The sequence below is a fragment of the Ipomoea nil genome, unplaced genomic scaffold (assembly GCF_001879475.1).
Source record: "Ipomoea nil cultivar Tokyo-kokei standard unplaced genomic scaffold, Asagao_1.1 scaffold1421, whole genome shotgun sequence".
In the NCBI taxonomy this organism is placed as follows: Eukaryota; Viridiplantae; Streptophyta; class Magnoliopsida; order Solanales; family Convolvulaceae; genus Ipomoea; species Ipomoea nil.
Window position 1 is genome coordinate 3,523,921 of NW_017617849.1, and position 18,533 is coordinate 3,542,453.

At 35.5% G+C, this 18,533-nt stretch overlaps 3 protein-coding genes across 3 annotated transcripts; all 3 read left to right on the forward strand.

The window, feature by feature from the left end:
* Positions 1 to 220: 220 nt before the first annotated feature.
* On the forward strand, positions 221 to 7,331 carry LOC109188458 (serine/threonine-protein phosphatase 5-like). The gene is made up of 12 exons (XM_019339150.1): positions 221 to 473; positions 582 to 751; positions 835 to 906; positions 1,363 to 1,513; positions 3,815 to 3,923; positions 4,047 to 4,164; positions 4,884 to 5,031; positions 5,148 to 5,396; positions 5,893 to 6,018; positions 6,173 to 6,273; positions 6,803 to 6,877; positions 7,008 to 7,331. Exons 1-12 carry the CDS (start codon positions 395 to 397, stop codon positions 7,065 to 7,067), a joined length of 1,458 nt encoding a protein of 485 aa, XP_019194695.1. The 5' UTR covers positions 221 to 394; the 3' UTR covers positions 7,068 to 7,331.
* Positions 7,332 to 7,932: 601 nt separating this feature from the next.
* LOC109187341 (LRR receptor-like serine/threonine-protein kinase FLS2) lies at positions 7,933 to 9,748 on the forward strand. The gene has a single exon (XM_019337530.1). The coding sequence runs from the start codon at positions 8,127 to 8,129 to the stop codon at positions 9,531 to 9,533; it is 1,407 nt and encodes a 468-aa protein (XP_019193075.1). The 5' UTR covers positions 7,933 to 8,126; the 3' UTR covers positions 9,534 to 9,748.
* A 3,254-nt stretch (positions 9,749 to 13,002) lies between these two features.
* Positions 13,003 to 16,890, forward strand: LOC109187198 (citrate synthase, glyoxysomal-like). Its single transcript, XM_019337325.1, has 13 exons — positions 13,003 to 13,386; positions 13,739 to 13,919; positions 14,087 to 14,172; positions 14,259 to 14,363; positions 14,662 to 14,724; positions 14,906 to 15,015; positions 15,250 to 15,369; positions 15,462 to 15,537; positions 15,690 to 15,763; positions 15,875 to 15,995; positions 16,198 to 16,295; positions 16,373 to 16,496; positions 16,591 to 16,890. Exons 1-13 carry the CDS (start codon positions 13,135 to 13,137, stop codon positions 16,720 to 16,722), a joined length of 1,542 nt encoding a protein of 513 aa, XP_019192870.1. The 5' UTR covers positions 13,003 to 13,134; the 3' UTR covers positions 16,723 to 16,890.
* The last annotated feature ends 1,643 nt before the right edge of the window (positions 16,891 to 18,533 follow it).

Genomic DNA, 18,533 nt, shown 5'->3' on the forward strand with positions numbered 1-18,533 from the left:
ATAATGTTACACACTTCTATATTATCATATTATATTATGTTATTTCAATTTATAGGGGTGTGCAAATTTTGATAAATTTTTAATTAACTGACTGAATCGATAAAGTGCGATTAACTGTTTTTGGTTCAATTAACGGATAAAATTTTAAAAATTTCCATTAAAACAATTCAGTTAAGAAGTTGTCACATAATATAATTCACCCAAGTACTTTGTACTCCACCGCTTTACGACTTGTATACATGCGGGGACTAGGGCTAATCACTCACTCGTCTTTCTCTCCTCCTCCCTCCGACCATTTCACAAAACCGAACTGCTGCTGCTACTAAAGATTGATGAGCTCTGTCATCTTCTCGTAACCAAACAACGCTAACCGCTTATTACTACTCGTATTATTATGCCCGCAATGGAGCCGGAAAATTCCAACTCTAATCCGGCTGAACAGTTTAAACTCCAAGCCAATGAAGCTTTCAAAGGTACCGACAACAACCTCTTGAAGCAAGCATCTCTGTAGTAGTCTATCTATTGGTGCGAAATTGATTGATTTATTATTATTTTTTTTTGAATTTTGGTATGAATTTTAGCGCATAAGTATTCGCAAGCTATTGATCTGTATACGCGAGCGATAGAGTTGAACTGCGAGAATGCGGTTTACTGGGCTAACCGTGCCTTCGCGCATACCAAATTGGAGGAGTATGGGAGCGCTATACAGGATGCTACTAAGGCTATTGAGATTGACCCTAGATATTCCAAGGCAAGTTTTGATACTAAGAAAAGTCCAACGACTGCAAAGCTTTCATGTTTTTATTTATATTGGGCCTCGATTGAATTTTGCAGGGTTATTATAGACGAGGGGCTGCATATTTGGCAATGGGGAAGTTTAAAGATGCACTCAAAGATTTTCAGCAGGTTTTGTTTATTTTCTTGACTTTTTGTCTGTCTTATGTCTCAAGTATATAATGTGCTCTGCTTATAGCTTGTTCTAAGCTATTTTGATGTGTATTTTGTAACGTCTCAATATTTATTTTAAAAGGAAAATTATATTTTCCCCTCCTAAGTTTCTCCTAATGCTTTTCCCCATTATTATGTGGTGTATGTACATAGGGTGCCATGAATTGGCTGACCCCACGTACTTTTAATTAAATACTGAGTACTAAATAACCCAATTAGATTGTGCCACATTAGGATTAGGGGGGGAAATTGGGAGGGAAATTTTAGGTGGGATGTCTAGCATTACTCCTTTTAAAATATCTTTCGGATTGATCGGATGTAATCATGTAACTATCAATCAATGTGATGATTTTGGCAATCTAGGAATTTTCAGAATCTCAAGTGTTTTCCGTTACATTTCATCTCTTGATTTAGGTCAAGAAGATATGTCCAAATGACCCCGACGCTACAAAGAAATTGAGGGAATGTGAGAAGGCAGTGATGAAACTCAAGTTTGAAGAAGCTATTTCTGTCCCTGAATCTGGAAAGCACTCAGTTGCCGACTCCATTGACTATCATTCCATAGGTTTGGTTACTATTTTACTTTCACCTATCACAATTTCTTGTGTCCTGATTCACAAACTCAAATTTCCTGAACCTAATGCATATATGGGTTCCTAAAAGGACTTTCTTTAAGGTTATTGCAACATTTTATCATGACTGTTTGCTTGTATTCTTTTATGCAATGTTTTTGAATTTTCAAATCTAGAAGAGGGGCCAAGCACCTTGTGCTCAGATAGCACCTATGTGAATGCAAGAAATGCAATTAATGGTTCATAATTTTGTGATAGGTATAGTTAATGGATGATATAAAAAGGCATATGTCCTTCCTTGAATAATATCAATTTATTGCCAAAATGTGAATGCTTGATATTTAATTTATATCTGTTTCCACAAGTCTTTTTAGCATTCAAATGATGCCAAACATGACTACATGAGGCTTGCCATTAAGTCTAATGCCTGGTGTGGAGGATAGTTACTACTATTTGAGGATTGGTAGAGACGTAGAGTTATAGATTTGTGGATTATCTTTGCAAATTGATCCGTCTCCCCCTTGTGTGTGTGTGTGTGTGTGTGTGTATATATATATATATCAACTTTGAGTTATTGTTAGGGGGTATGATGAACTTGTGATGGAAACACTCTCTCTGTATGGAATTATGGACCTCCATCCAATATAAATTCCTTTCTTAGGTTGGAAAACAATTTTTTCCATTTTTTTTTTGTTTTTATAAATAGTTGATTTTGAACAGAAAACTCTTTTCCATTTTTTTACATAGAGAATTCTCCAAATATTAAATTATTAAATAGGATCATAACTTTTAATCATCTATTAGTGGATAATCAATAAAAAGCGGGATTTGATTTTAGTATTCATAGACTCTAATGGATGAGTGGATGATCACAAATTGTGTTTGGGGGAGGTCACCTTCTTATGCCAACGCCACTCCCTATCAAAGGAGTAAGAAGGCAACTAGTATTTGGTTTTTATTTTTCCTAAAATTTAATTTTGATTTAGGCAAATAAAGAGGTTCCCATAATTGGATCATCTGCAGGATGTTGTGTAAGTAGGAGTTTGCTTGATAATAATTAGATGAATTTAATACCACAATTCCACTACAATGAGCAAGGGTCTGGTCCTTTTAGACAAACTAATATTAACTTCTTTAAATATTGGAAGATAGCATTCTCTTAGCCAAAATTTGCTTTTTCCATTTTAGGACATATAATAGTGACTTTTTTTTTTTTTTCCTTTTATTTTTTATTTTCCAATTCCTGGATAAGTATAGTAGGAATAAGACATTTAGCTATTTTAATCTTATAGGGTCAAACCATGCCAACGGGGTCTTTGCTATTGCAGTTTCTTTTTTGCCAAGATTGTACACTTGAATTAGGTTTGAGTCATTAGGAATAAGATATTAATGCAAAGAGGTCCTACTTTAGAAAGCATATTAATTGTAAAGATGATCTAAGGCCCTTTCAAGTTCATAAATTTCATGTCTTTAAAGCTATACGAAAAAAAATCTACTGCAAGCCAGAGAATCAACTGCGAATAAAGTTCAACTAAACTTAATGTATTTCTTGCTAACTATACTTTCATGAATTGCTGGTGGAGTGACATTATAATTTTTTCCATAATGATTTTGAAGGGTGGCTATTCTTTAGTTTCCAGATTATAATGTGTGTGATTTGATTCCTTTTTTTTTTTTTTCCTAATATTTTTCCCAAGTTCTTAACTGTATGCAGCTGGTAAAGCTCATTTACATTTTACTCTAATTGCTTACAGAACCAGTATATGTTTGAAACTATATGCATTTACTCATTGTGCTATTCCAACAGCTTATAGAAATGGAAATAGTTTTTACAACTTAACTGAGCCTTAATCCTGATCTAGCTGGGGGATAGTATATGGATCCTATGTCACCATTCTATATATATATATATATATATATATATATATATATATATATATATATATATATATATATATATATATATATATATATATATATATATTTGCATTTCTACTTCAGGGCCAGATTTTTTCACATTACTTCTCAGCTTCTAGAGTCATTCTTCTGATTCTTGCTTCTTATTTAGTTGTTTTTGTTGAAAGGCACTCCATAGTGTACATAAGTTGTTCTTTTGCTGCTTTTTTATCCTGAAATAAGAAGTGTGAGTGAGTTGCCGAAATTAGATAAATATATTAATATGATACTATCTTCTGTTCTGTTTTCCGTCAACAAGTTGTCAAAAAAGCCAAACTTTGTATTATCTATCTTCTCCAGGAATGCTCTGTGTTTTATTTGATTTTTTACACTTGTAGAAGTGGAGCCACAGTACACTGGTGCCAGGATCGAGGGAGATGTTGTAACTTTAGATTTTGTGAAGAAAATGATGGAGGATTTCAAAAGCCAAAAGAACTTACATAGAAGGTGTTAATCATGTTATTATTATTATTATTATTATTATTATTATTATTTTATATAGTTCTCTGTTCTTTAAATTTAAAATCATTCTATATTTTCCCATCTAAAATCTTGGATTTTATTTGGTAGATATGCATACCAAATTGTGTTGCAGATAAGAGCAATGCTGCAAGCATTGCCCTCACTTGTTGACATCAATGTTCCTGAGGGGAAGCATTTCACTGTATGTGGTGATGTACATGGTCAGGTAATAAAATTAATATGGATTGGCCGATTGGTGCACTGGTTTGTCACAATACTTACCATCTTCATGCTCATCTTCCCTTTAGGTTGCATTCTTCACTTCTGTCCTTTCTCTCATATTTGGCCTCTACCTTTGGCTAACTGACATGCATAGAATATTGCATGTGCACATGCATATAACCTCTGCCTGATCCTTAACAGCAAACATGAATAAAGGAACTTTTATTTGTATTCATGCACCATGACAGGGTGATTTATAGTTTGTGACTACATCTTTAGTTTTGAAAAGCTAATATCTTTGTTGGCAATACTAACTTGAAATGAATGTGTGCTTAAAAGAGGTAGGAAAGAAATAAAGTAATATACTAATATAGTTGATGAGAGGGCATATAAACATCAGGAGTTACACAAATTAATAAATATAGTGTTATTTGTTTAGAGTTCTAATTTGAAAATCATCTCTGGGTATAAAGCATTTGGGTGGCAGCTTATTTATTGATTTATGTTTTGAGTCTGTTCATTCGGGAAGAGGGCGAGGGGCAACCCTGCTGTTTGACCCTGCGTAGCTGATTATTTGGGTGAATTTTTGTCATGGGTTGCAGTTCTATGACCCCTTTTACATATTTTTCAATAACCCATATCTCTTCTATGGTGATGACTTTGTTGGTAGAGGATCCTCCTCTGCGTTGCTGATTTCTCTCTTATTTTTATCATGGATTGCAGTTCTATGACCTTTTAAATATTTTTGAGCTCAATGGTCTTCCATCTGAAGATAATCCATATCTCTTCAATGGTGACTTTGTTGATAGAGGATCTTTCTCTGTTGAAGTCATATTGACTTTATTTGCTTTCAAATGCTTGTGCCCATCAGGTAACTCACTTGTCTCCAACTAATTGTTCTGGCATAGAATTAGTGCAATTTATGTATAGCAACTTCTTTTTAGGATTCCAATGAGTTATTAAATGCCAGTGATTTTAAATTTCCAGCTATGTATCTCTCTCGAGGAAATCATGAAAGCAAGAGCATGAACAAAATATATGGTTTTGAGGGCGAGGTCAGGTCCAAACTAAGTGACACTTTTGTGGAGCTTTTTGCTGAAGTATTCTGCTTTTTACCCTTAGCTCATGTGATAAATGGGAAGATATTTGTTGTCCATGGAGGCCTTTTCAGCGTTGATGGTGTTAAGCTCTCTGATATTAAAGCTATTGACCGGTTTTGTGAGCCACCAGAAGAGGGTAAGCTCTCCATGTATATTTTGTTTTTGCAAGCATTCTAGCATGTTGATTACTTTTTCTTCTCTTGGTCACTTGGTCCTCCATTGATAATTGCCCACAAAGAAGATTTGATACATTTCTATTTGAATTTTCTGCAATTGTTGGGTGTTCATGTGGCATTACTGTAGCACAATATATCCTTTGGGAATGAACTTCATTTGAAACATTAGCTAATGTAGGCAATTCTTAGTTTGGTTAAAGGAAAGAGGCTGCTATATTTTAAAAACTTCTCAGCACCATTGAGGTCCACCTATAAGGCTATAAGTTGAAAGATCAATACAGAATTCAATGTTGCAGGCCCCTCATCACTTATTCATTGCAAATTGTTCTTCCTGAGTCATTGGTGATGCTAAAATGTTTCTAAAGCATGGTGCCAATGGCTAGATCTACTGCAGTCTATAATTTTATTTATATTCAAATGTGTAATGCACGGTTCACACTTGGGTTGATCTTTCAGGATTGATGTGTGAGCTGCTGTGGAGTGACCCACAACCTCAACCTGGAAGAGGTCCTAGCAAACGGGGTGTTGGTCTTTCATTTGGTGGGGATGTGACCAAAAGATTTTTGCAGGAAAATAATCTTGGTATGTCTCTATTCCTCTTCCATATTTGAGTAGTGGTAGTGAGCTGAATATTTGCTTAATATTTTATCATCCATACAACCAGCCGCAATTAGTGGACTTGTGTTTTGGTTTCAACAATTCAGAACGTGAAATTTTTTTAATGTACTAATTTCAGACTTAGTTGTGCGATCTCATGAAGTAAAAGATGAGGGCTACGAAATTGAGCATGATGGTAAACTCATCACTGTTTTCTCTGCTCCAAACTATTGTGATCAGGTAATTTGCATCAAAGTTTTCCCTTTTCCCTGTACTTGTCTCAATCTTTGATGTGACTGTAGTTGCAGCTGATCTGAGTACCTTGATTGAAGTTTGTCATTATTTGGGTTGAATGGGTTCGACAATCACTTCTGGAAAAAAAATCTGTGGACCTAGCTGCTTATTGTGTATAGAAAAAGTTAAACTAGTATATATATATATATATATATATATATATATATATATATATATATATATATATATATATATATATATATATATATATATTTGGATTCATTTGTACGTTGAGATGGTCTCCACTAAAATTAGCCATGAGGTGATTGCTAGATGAATTAAAATTAGAAAACAATAATATAAGTTACTGGTGACTGCTTCTACTGAAGAAAAAGCTGCAACATAGACGAGTATTTGTGTGCAAATTAACATCAGAATTTCAAAATTTAGAGAAATCCATTCTACAAGTGAATAATAAGAGGGGTTGGATATTTTCAATGTACTCTCTAAAATGTGATTGCTTTGCATGATGCAGATGGGTAACAAAGGAGCGTTTATCCGTTTTGAATCCCCTGATCTCAAGCCGAATATTGTTACATTTACAGCAGTGGTAAGTGATTTACTGATCTCTAGCTTCAAAATGATATTTGATCCTTTGACTGCCCAATAGACCCTCTTGGGAGAGTTATGAAGAATTGTCTGCTTAGAATTTAACTCATTTGCTACCTTTGATATTCCAGCCGCACCCTGATGTGAAGCCAATGGCTTATGCCAACAACTTCCTCCGAATGTTCTCATAGTAGAAATTGGCGGGATTATGGAAGTTAATGGTGATATAGAATAGAGCAAAGTTTTCCGGTGGAAGAAGATGTGGTCAAACAGGAATTTTGTGGTGTGCTGTGAATTCTTGGGATAGAAAGGAAATATAAAGTTTAGGTGTTGGCTGTTGGCTTAAATAACCGAATGTATGCCATCCATTGCTGTGTAAGATTTGTTGTTTTCTTCTCTTCTATTGCAATTGACAAATCCAAATTAATTAACAAAAGAATCTCTTTTTCTTTTTTGGGGGTTTGAAACAATATGGATAATACATTAATACATAGCAGCACAAGGTAATCAATCTCTTTATCTGTAGATTCTTTTTTGCATGATGTCTAATTACCAAACGTGTCTTCTTCCTGGGAAATCAGTGAGCGTCCAGGCTACGGCTACTAGTAGGATACATCTTATCACATTCAGCTTCAGCAGCATTTGCTTTTTTGCTATCATATCTTACCTTTCTTTCTTTCATGTCCTCAATAAAATTGAAATTCCACCACTACACTAATGCCTTCTGCTACTTGCAACCACCCCTCCCTCTTTCTGTCTTCCAACGTGGCTTAAACGTTTTGTGCCCCCCCTAATTTTCAATGCCTCACTTATTTTCTTGTCTGTACTTTGCCCACCCATCATTTTATTCTAAACCCTTTAGAATTTCTATTGAAGAGTCACTGAATGAGGTAAATCGACAATTGCTCTATCAGTTTTTAGGTACACTCTCTGCACAAAGAATTGATTTGATCAATTAATAATAAGTAGAACAGATAAAATGGGACAGAAGGAGTATATGTTAAAATAAAATTATCTATATGTTGTAAGTAGAGTTTATTTCACTTGGACATGAAATGGTAAATGTCTAATGTTTATGGAGTCTGGTACAAGTTAACGGACAGAAACGTACGCTGGAAATAGTGGCATCATCTATTAGTCCCTCAAGAAATAAGAACCAAACATACATGGCTCTTGCAAGGCAGTACTATTCCTCAGTTATATAATAAGTTCACCAGCAATTCATCAGATTTCATTAAACTCACAACAAAATGTGGCGTTTATTCTCACATTCTCCTCTTCCCTTGCTGCTTTTCTTACTCTTCTCATTTTCTTTTTCTAGTCCTTGTGTCTCCTCCACCAATGAACAACATTATTATGTAAGAGAACAGAACCTCATCCCACCTCCAAAATCCAACATGGATCCCCAGGAGCTGCAGCTTCTGTTCAAGATTATGGACAACATGTCCTCTGATTACAACTGGAGAATCTCCCACCCTAATCCCTGTTCTTCTTCTTCTTGGGTTGGAATTGAGTGCAGAGCTTTCGGTCCAGATAACCGGCCTCATGTCACCAGGCTAGATTTTGGGACATTCCCCAACCCAACATGCAACCCCACAGCCACTTTCCCTTCAGATATCTTCCACCTTCCTCACCTTGAATCTGTCTTCTTCATTCACTGCTTCACTCACACCACCACAAGAATCAGTCTCTCTGAGGCCAACAATTTTAGCTCTCCATTGCAGCAGCTGAGTCTGAGATCAAACCCTGCACTCATTGGCTCAATCCCACCCCACCTATCTTCCCTAAAGTCACTTCAGATTCTCACTTTGTCTTCAAACAGCCTGAATGGCTCAATCCCACCAGAAATCTTCACCTTCACCTCTCTTCTACACCTTGATTTGAGCTATAACATGCTGTCTTCCCCACTTCCTTCCCAACTGGGAAATCTGAGAAATCTTGTAGGCCTTGATTTGAGCTATAACAGGCTCTGGGGTTCAATCCCTGAGACAATTGGACAGCTTGGTATGCTTCAGAAGCTTGACTTGAGCTCAAATGCACTCACTGGTAACATCCCAGAGAGCATAGGAAAGCTGCAGTCTTTATCCTTCCTGGCTTTGAGCAACAACAGACTAACTGGGAAATTCCCAAAAGGGTTGTCACAGCTGCAGAGCTTGCAGTACTTCATCATGGATGATAATCCCATGTTCACATCACTGCCAGTTGAGTTTGGTCAGCTGCAGAAACTTCAAGAACTGAGACTAGCCAACTCTGGGTACTCCGGCACGATACCAACAACCTTTTCCCTGCTAAACAACTTAACCACACTGTCGCTGCAGAACAACCGGTTAACCGGCCAGATTCCGGTTGAACTAGCCAATCTCTCACACATATACCACTTGAACTTGAGCAGAAACTTGCTGGGTGGTGTTGTTCCTTTCAACTCAAGTTTTCTTAGGAGGCTGGGGAAGAATTTGGACCTCAGTGAAAATCCAGGGCTGTGCTTGAGCCCATCTGAAGCAAATAATGGAGTCTACTCCAAAGTTGATATCTGTGGAAGGAACAAAACTGATTTCACATTCAACAAATCCCAAGCTTCATCTCAGTTAAGCATACCACTCTCTTCCATTGCTGCTTTCAGTATTGTGGGAATGCTTCCTTACTTCTTCTCTGTTTAGTGTTCTTCCTTTCTGCTCTTCTCCTCCAACTGCCCCCTTATTCTTTCACTATATTATCTCATTATTCATTAATATTTACTGCTTTAGTGATCATTATGATTTTTTTCTTTGAACTGGCCTAACTCAAAGTTACTCATAGCTGACCAGTTCAAACTAAGGGACACGGATTTGAATTTGTGACGTTATGATTAAAATTGTGGATCTCTTGCTATCTTGACTGGTGTTACTCCATTTGGAATGTCTAATCAATACTTTATTTTAAATATAATCATTAGTATCATCATTTTTGGGGTGCTAATTTCAAGATATGGTTTAATGATATGTGCTAAGTAGACAAAATTTGACCCTTTTCTGATCCCAATGGAAATATAATCATGCTAGTGTCTAGGGACTCAGGCTTCATTTATAGTAAGCACAATCCATAGGATTTGACTATCTTTAATGCGTTATGATTTATTGATTATCATATCAGATTACAAGACTCAAAAAATGTTACAATACATAGAATCTTTTTGCGTGACGATGTCCGTGAAAAAAAAAAAAATTACACCAAACAAGATTCCTAGATGGGGATGGTGGCCCTATTATTGTGAATGATTTCAAAATTTGGATATAAGCAAAGGGGGGCCCATGTTGCATTCTGGCCAGGAGCTTTGAATAGGCACCCTGAGTGAGTAGAGATATGTGAAATGTCCCTCTCCTCAAATGTATATACTAAAGCAAGTGTCCCCTTTCAGTCCTTTCTTCCAAGTATTATTACTACACAGACCCATCAATTTTTTCCTATTTTGACATTGACCACTGTTGTTTTACATGGCAGTGCAGAGCAACAACTATGCACTACAGGAGAAAAAAAAAATCATAGTACCTCACATGCTTTCATCTGCCCAGCTAGCTGGCTCATCAACTTTTCATGCTTAGCTTTAAGAACACCATTTGCTAATGTTAAGAAACATAACATAATTGACAAAAAGTTTAACCTTAGATGTGTGGGGTGTGTTTGGGAGTGTAAAATATATATATATATATATATATATATATATATATATATATATATATATATATATATATATATATATATATGAAGAAACAAGACCTTTCACAGAACTGAACACAAGGACAAATGCAACTCAGGGAGCTGGATCCCATCTGCATCAAAATGAATTCCTTTCTAACTTTTTCTCAAGAGTTATTATTTTTTTTCCTCGATTATAACTCATGCTAGAAATATGTTAGTTTTGCTATTCAAAATAACATTGGTCAAGAGAGTGACTATATATGGCACATTGGGGACTAATAAGGGGTACTATTGCAATACTATATTAATTAAGGACAAAAACTACACTTAGCTTGCCTTAAAACTAATGGTTAAAACTACAAAATTTTCCCAAATAATAATGATGAAAAATGAGAAAATATCTGTAACTTTTTGTACTCCACATACCTGAAACTTTTGGCATTTTTCACTGTCGTTTATCAAATTTAAATAAAGTAGGGTTGTTGTTAAGGTTGAGAGCACCATGTATAGGACAAGTTGAAGATCTTATATTAAAAGCAGATTACTTTCATTCTCAGATACAACATGAAATAATGATTTTGTTTAATGAATGGGTATATATATATATATATATATATATATATATATATATATATATATATATATATATATATATATATAAGATTTTTAATTTTTATACAAAACCAAACCGGATACCAATGGACCACAAAGCCAAATGGTTTACTATGCAAACTTGAACACTTAAATATGCAATCTTTAACAACTAGATATGCAAACCTGACAAATTATATAAAATCAATGAAAAAAACTAAATTTTAAATCTAAACCGTAAATGCTAGATGCTAAGCAGTAAAAAGTGAATCACTAAACCAGATAAAACAAAAAAACTAGTCATAAACTTTAAAATCGAAGCCCTAAATGCAATGTACTTTCCTATTTTTACAAGTGCAATCTTTTATTATTAAATGTGCAAAATGTGAGTATGTGCAAACTTGAAAAATTATGAAAATTGCAGATTTTAGTGTTTAAGTTTGCATGGTAAAGTTAGTGATATTTATGAAAATGCCATAGCGTTTTTTTAAAATCAGATCTGGTCCATCCAATTTTTTCAGATATAAAATTGAAATTGGTTCTTAGTTTTCTTCTAAGGACTTGTTCTCGTATGATTCAATACTTGTTTTACATTGTGCTCAGATGTCATGTAGTGATTCTTTCATATAGGATGTCATGAGATCGAACCTAGAGTCAGTAGCTAAAAAAAAAAAGAAGAAGAGAATGTTAAAAGCATGAATGGTGGGAAGGGCAGTGTGTGGAAAGAGAGAATAAATCTCCATTCCTCTTTTGTAGAAAGGGAACAAAGGTAAGAATCCACTCTCTTACCAATAAGAGTGAGAGCAATGTTCAGTCAATCACTTGTCACAACTCATCCACTATTACAACAATTATACATACTATACGCAGTACTATTTTAACGTTGCACCATGAATGATTCTTTCTCGCATGCATGCTCGAATCATGAGCAACGTAACCGCATTAAATTCCGACTAATTATATATGATTCGAGTTAATTAAGGATAATTATGTTCTTCTCGGATTCTCGGGTTGGTCAGTAACAAATGTTACAGCCCTCACGTGGGCAAAGCTGTACGTGTGCAAGTACTAGATGGTGATGGGGTGGGTGGTGTAACCTGCAGGTAGCTATTAAACCTGCCTGCCGGTTGCTGGACTCTCGATGGTGTGTGCTAAGTATACACTGTCTTGTGACCTTAACGGATAAAAGATTATATGAAAATAAATTGATCAATTTAGGTTATTCATAAGCTGATTCACTCAAATTAAGAAGATTCATATATAAATGCTCTCACTGAAAATCGAACTTGTCATTTTGTAATTATAAAACCAACAATTATTTAACCAATTTGGTTGGAATTACTCAGTTATATATATACAATGGTCACATGGATTAATGTTTAAATTATGACAGTGACACAATGAAGACATGCCTTCTAAGTATTAAGGTATCAGTAAATATTTATAGTCCAACTAATTATAATTAAATGCTGACATGTGATATTCAGTACATGAAATTAAAGATGAACCAACATTCTCAACACTATTAACACATATGAAGCTAAGGTGTACAGTGTACTACATGTTTCCATTATTATATATACATAAACAAGTTGTTCCTATTTGAGAAGTGCTTGTTCAAGTGAGAGAAAATTGAATTATTTAAACATATCTTCTGATAGAAACTGAATATGACTATATTTATGTGAATATATGTGTAGAAGAAGCAAAGAAAATTGTCTAGTCTCAAATTTTGATACAATTCTACATCAGTTTCACAAGAAATCGTAAAGTGGTATTAGAATTGAGGTTCTTGATTTGAGTTGCGTATGTGACCCAAAGAAGTCCTCAATCATTTTCCATTATGGAAATCTGGATAGGATGGTTTTATTGGAATTCTAAACGTAACTTCTACCAGCGAAAACGGACTATTTCGGTGCAACAAGCTAACTTGCGGGCATTTCCCAAAGGTTCCATTTTTCAATCTTATTTGCTAAGATTTGAAAAAAAAATATGGAGAGCTGTGATAGCTCAGCCGTGGCTCGAGCCCGCTTGGCGGTGCTCTCTTATCACTTTGCGCCACCCTCTTCTCTCAATTCCACCCATGAAGTCCTCCTCGACGCCTCTCCCGTTTCAGCCACCGACCTCGTGCAGCCGCCCCCGAATCTCAAAGGCGCTCTCACCATCATCGATGAGCGGAGCGGTAAGAGGTACCGGGTCCATGTTTCTGAAGAAGGCACCATCAAAGCCACCGACTTCAAGAAGGTATATATCCCATATTTGAATATTTGATAGAGCTGTAAAGTTTCAATTTTTTTGATTGCCATGCTACTGTCCTTACTTTTTCTTTAATCCCTGTGAATTTGCTTGTTTACTAAAGGTTATGATTAAAACTTAAACCAGAACCGGATAGTTTACTTATAGAGAGAATGTTAAAATCGGAGAAAATTGCCCATAATTGCTTCAGGATATGGAATTCTAGGACACTGGTGGAAAAGAATGATATTCTCCACTGGGTATTGCATAGGATAAGACAATTCTTTTAATAATGATTCTTTTATCCTCTTTCTTGTTTGTTTTAAATCATTCTTATGTTGTTCTGGTATTTCAAGTTTAGATAAGTACAGGAGAGCATGACAAGGGTCTAAAGCTTTATGATCCTGGCTACCTTAACACAGCTCCTGTACGGTCATCAATATGTTATATAGATGGTGATGCTGGGATTCTTAGATATCGGGGATACCCTATTGAGGAACTAGCTGAGAGAAGTTCCTTCTTGGAAGTAGCTTATCTGTTGAGTAAGTATTGCTATTTGTCTTGTAACTTAACTTCAGAAAGTAAACTTTTTTATCCTTTAGGAAAAAAAAATCGTTCTTTCCTTATTATTGTGTCATATATATTTTGTTTACATAAATTTGTTTTGTGGTTCTGCTACAATCCTGAACTTGGTTGGTTGATCTTTCAGTGTATGGCAATTTACCATCTGAGAATCAACTAGCAGACTGGGAATTTACTGTTTCACAGCATTCAGCTGTTCCTCAAGGAATCTTGGTATGCTTTTATCTTGCCAGAGCAGGATTGTTGACGTAATATTTACTGTTTTTCGTTCTGATAACTTTGTGATTTGACGTTTATAGGATATAATACAATCGATGCCTCACGATGCTCATCCTATGGGTATTCTTGTTAGTGCAATGAGTGCTCTTTCCGTCTTCCACCCAGATGCCAATCCAGCTCTTAGAGTAAGTGTATTTTGTTAAAAGTTTTTTAATTTGTTGTCTGCTCACATTGCAGTAGCTTCTACCAAGATTTCGTCATGTACTATTGTAAATATTTAATTTCAGATTACAATATTAAGGTTGACTTTACCTGGAATTAGAATCGTAAATTCATTCCATAAATTCTACAAAGCATTTCTTTAGTGCTTTGGTTAATTTGGCTGTTTAGCTAGACAATTTAGTGTTCGAATTACAATTTAGTCAATCTCTTCAGTTGAGATGCTACTTATGCATTTGACCATACGATCCTTTGCTGACTCAGGGCCAAGATATATACAACTCCAAGCAAGTGAGAGATAAACAAGTTGTGCGCATCCTTGGGAAGGTTGATATTTTCTTTTTCTTTTTCTTCCTTTTAAATATTTCTATGTTTTTTCTTTAGCTGTCAAAAAAGTTACATGAATTAAGCCATTTAAAATCTTTTATCCTGCATAGTTTATTAAGAGGCTAGAATTTAACCTATTTCCGAAGATTTAAGTAGAGAAGTTTTATTGACACTTTGACAGGCACCGACTATCGCTGCAGCTGCTTATTTGAGGATGGCGGGAAGGCCACCTGTTCTTCCATCCAACAATCTTTCCTATGCTGAAAATTTTTTGTACATGCTAGATTCGCTGTAAGTTCTGTTGCCTTATACTTCAAATATGCAACCAAAATTTCGAATGTGTTTCTTGCATTTAAGAGTAGTCACTCTCATTGTTTTTTGCCTTTCTCATTGGGTCGCAATGAATTGTTCTCCATGTTTAAGCGCTCTCATGTTGGTTTCAAGAATTGCGGTCCACAGTAGACCCATTGAGACACTTCTTGCCAACGTATACTTCTAAATGAATTATTTGTTTTACAAAAACAGAGGTGATAGGTCTTACAAACCTAATCCAAAACTTGCTCGTGCACTGGACATTCTCTTTATGTTACATGCGGAGCATGAAATGAATTGCTCTACAGCAGCTGCACGCCACCTTGCATCAAGGTCAGAGACTCAGAATCCTCGAATCATATATAAGCAGTCCTAAATATGGCACCACATATATATATATATACCTTTGCGTCTGTTATCTGCAGTGGGGTTGATGTGTACACAGCTATTGCCGGAGCAGTAGGAGCACTGTATGGCCCTCTTCACGGTGGAGCAAATGAGGTACTTGAAGGACTCCCATTACTAGTCCAAGTTGCAAAGTTTTCGTCATTTAAGAAAGTTTACATATCGATCTTTTATAATAACGTTGATCAAATGATTAGGGAAGTTCTTGTCTTCTAGTCATTTATGGTTTCTCCTGTTATGGTTTGTAGGCTGTACTTAAGATGCTGAGTGAGATTGGAAGTATTGAAAGAATTCCCGAGTTTCTTGATGGTGTGAAGAACAGGTAGAAATTTTACCTTGGCCAAACTAACTTCTAATTTTCATATGGTATATTATTCTGTGTTATTTACTAATTGTTAAATCGTTCTTGTTGATTTATGATATTAATCCTTAGGAAGCGTAAAATGTCTGGGTTTGGGCATCGTGTCTACAAAAATTATGATCCCAGGGCTAGGGTCATAAAGAAGCTAGCAGAAGAGGTATTTTCCATTGTTGGGCGGGACCCTTTAATCGAGGTATGGCTCTCTACTTTTACATACACTTTCACATAGGTACAGTTCGGGATTCTTTTTTCATCCAGTGTCCATATCTGTATTTTATTATGTTTTTTCGGGGTGGGGGTTTCCTTGTAAACAGATTTATAACATTCTTACTACAATAACCTTATGCGAATAGTTTCTCAATGAATTGAATTTGGTTTACTTGTTTTATTTTTAGATTGCTGTTGCATTGGAGAAAGCTGCGCTTTCAGATGAGTATTTTGTTAAGAGAAAGTTGTACCCAAATGTCGACTTCTATTCTGGGTTAATCTACAGGTGTGGCTAAATTAAATTATCTTGAATTCTTTGGATTTCAAGTAAAAAATTGTTAAACATGTTGACCATCGATTCAGAGCAATGGGGTTCCCAACGGAGTTCTTCCCTGTCCTGTTTGCCATCCCCCGAATGGCTGGCTATTTGTCTCATTGGCGAGAGTCCTTAGACGATCCAGATACAAAAATAATGAGACCAGCTCAGGTGACAGTCGATCTATGCCTTCTTTAGTGATCATCACGTTTACCGGTTTTAGTTGTGTTGTTTGATTTTGCTGTTGATATTTGCATTAATGTAGGTGTATACCGGTGTATGGTTGCGACATTATACTCCACCTAGCGAGAGAAAGCCGTCATCTCAAACAGATGAACTCAGTCAGGTAGCCGTTTCCAACGCCACCAGACGGCGGTTGGCTGGTTCCGGTGCTTAAGCTCGTAAAGGAGTTGACATCGTACTATACGTCCCAGGAATAATGTGAAACGTTGTTGGCAATGAATCATAGACATTTTTTTTAAACAGGATATGGAAATTTTATAGAACTATAAAGATGTTGAAATTCCTAGTCTTCACTACACGTGAATTTGTCTGATTAGTAGGAGACACGTACGAGATTTCTTAATCTGCAATCACACTTAAGTAGAAAGCCAATTCCTTAAGCTTTTAAACAAAACCATCCGAATGAAAAATTCAAAAAGTATTGTACTTTAATATTATAAAAAGGTAACAAGTAATTGCTCCGAAAGTTGCTATACAAGCAGTCAGCATCAAGTTTCTACCATTCCGGAGACATTCACAACATTATTTTTTGGAAAAAGAGGAGTAAATAAAGAGTCTCCTCAGATCACTTTGAGAGCGAGGTAGATATTTGCTTACTACACACAAGGAGCATCTTTACTTTGAGAGGTTGTTTTTACACTGTGGCTGATGAGACTTAATCTCGGGTTATTATTTTCGAACTTCATTTCTGTGACCAACTAAGTTGTCCATGCGGGCAACCAACGTATAGTTTTTAATAAAGAGAGTTGATCTTTTATAAGTAGATAATCTCCTTCTTGTTCACTAAAAAACATATTGATGATTATTAATTTGACAGTCGATTAGTAAATTGCTTGGAAAGTTGTTAAAACACAACAGGTTGGCAGGTCGCATCAAATACTTTATCGTACTTTTGATGATTTGGTATTTTGGTGTAATCTGCGAATCGATTTGCTTCCTAGTACTAATTAAATTAATACGAGAATTAATGTGGTTTTAGGCCATCTGTCCAACTAACAACCTAAACATTGAACATGGTCTTTAAACATAACACAATCGGATAAGATCAATTTTTAATTATTATAAAAAATTGTTTAAAAGACTTTACAATACAATATATATATAAGACTGAGAGATTTTCTTGTTATCTTTTTAACCACAAACATCGAACATGAAACAATGTTAAAACATCTTTTAATCAAGTTTATGTTATCTTGGAGACACTCTAAGATCTTACAATCATGCCTGCCATTTCAGCTACTTCTATCTACTTACACCATGAGCGGATTTCTTCTCCCTTTATTTTTAATCCTTAAACTATCCTTTATTAATTTGATCTATATTGGAATATCACATAAACCTTAAAAGCAGAAGGATTATTATTATTAATTGGAAGCCTAGCAGGTGGGGTAGGTAAAACACTTATCTTAGGCCTTAGTCAACTAAAATTAGTAGCTTAATCTGTCCAATTAACTCATGACGTGCTTTGATATCAATTATTAGAATCTCTTAGTTGGACACCTATTCAATACATAGACAGCACAAGCAACAGCTTCTGCCCAAAAAGGTTTAGGCTGATCCTTGGATTTCAACATGCACCTCACCATATCCATGATAGACCTATTCTTCCTCTCAGCCACTCCATTTTGTTGTGGAGTGTATCTAGCTGTCATCTGATGTTGAATACCCTTCTTCTTAAGAAAATCATCACAGGCAATATATTCTGTACCTCTATCAGTTCTCAAGATTTTAATTTCATAACCACTCTGCTTTTCAACAAAAGCCTTAAATTGTTTGAAAACATCACATGCTTCAGACTTTTGCTTCAGAAAGTAAACCCATGTTTTTCTACTGAAATCATCAATGAAAGTAATAAAGTACTTACAACCTCCATGTGAGGGAACCTCCAACGAACATAGGTCTGAGTGAATGATCTCCAACTGTTTTGTAGCTCTCCTTGACTTGCCCATGGGAAAGGGATCTCTA

Bases quoted from the DNA above. Each gene is read 5' to 3' on its own strand.
- LOC109187341 (XM_019337530.1), top strand. From the start codon at position 8,127: ATGTGGCGTTTATTCTCACATTCTCCTCTTCCCTTGCTGCTTTTCTTA.
- LOC109188458 (XM_019339150.1), top strand. From the start codon at position 395: ATGCCCGCAATGGAGCCGGAAAATTCCAACTCTAATCCGGCTGAACAG. The intron at 474-581 runs GTACCGACAACA...TATGAATTTTAG, and splicing joins AGCCAATGAAGCTTTCAAAG to CGCATAAGTATTCGCAAGCT. The intron at 4,165-4,883 runs GTAATAAAATTA...CATGGATTGCAG, and splicing joins GTGGTGATGTACATGGTCAG to TTCTATGACCTTTTAAATAT.
- LOC109187198 (XM_019337325.1), top strand. From the start codon at position 13,135: ATGGAGAGCTGTGATAGCTCAGCCGTGGCTCGAGCCCGCTTGGCGGTG. The intron at 15,016-15,249 runs GTAAGTTCTGTT...TTACAAAAACAG, and splicing joins TTGTACATGCTAGATTCGCT to AGGTGATAGGTCTTACAAAC. The intron at 16,296-16,372 runs GTGTGGCTAAAT...CCATCGATTCAG, and splicing joins TATTCTGGGTTAATCTACAG to AGCAATGGGGTTCCCAACGG.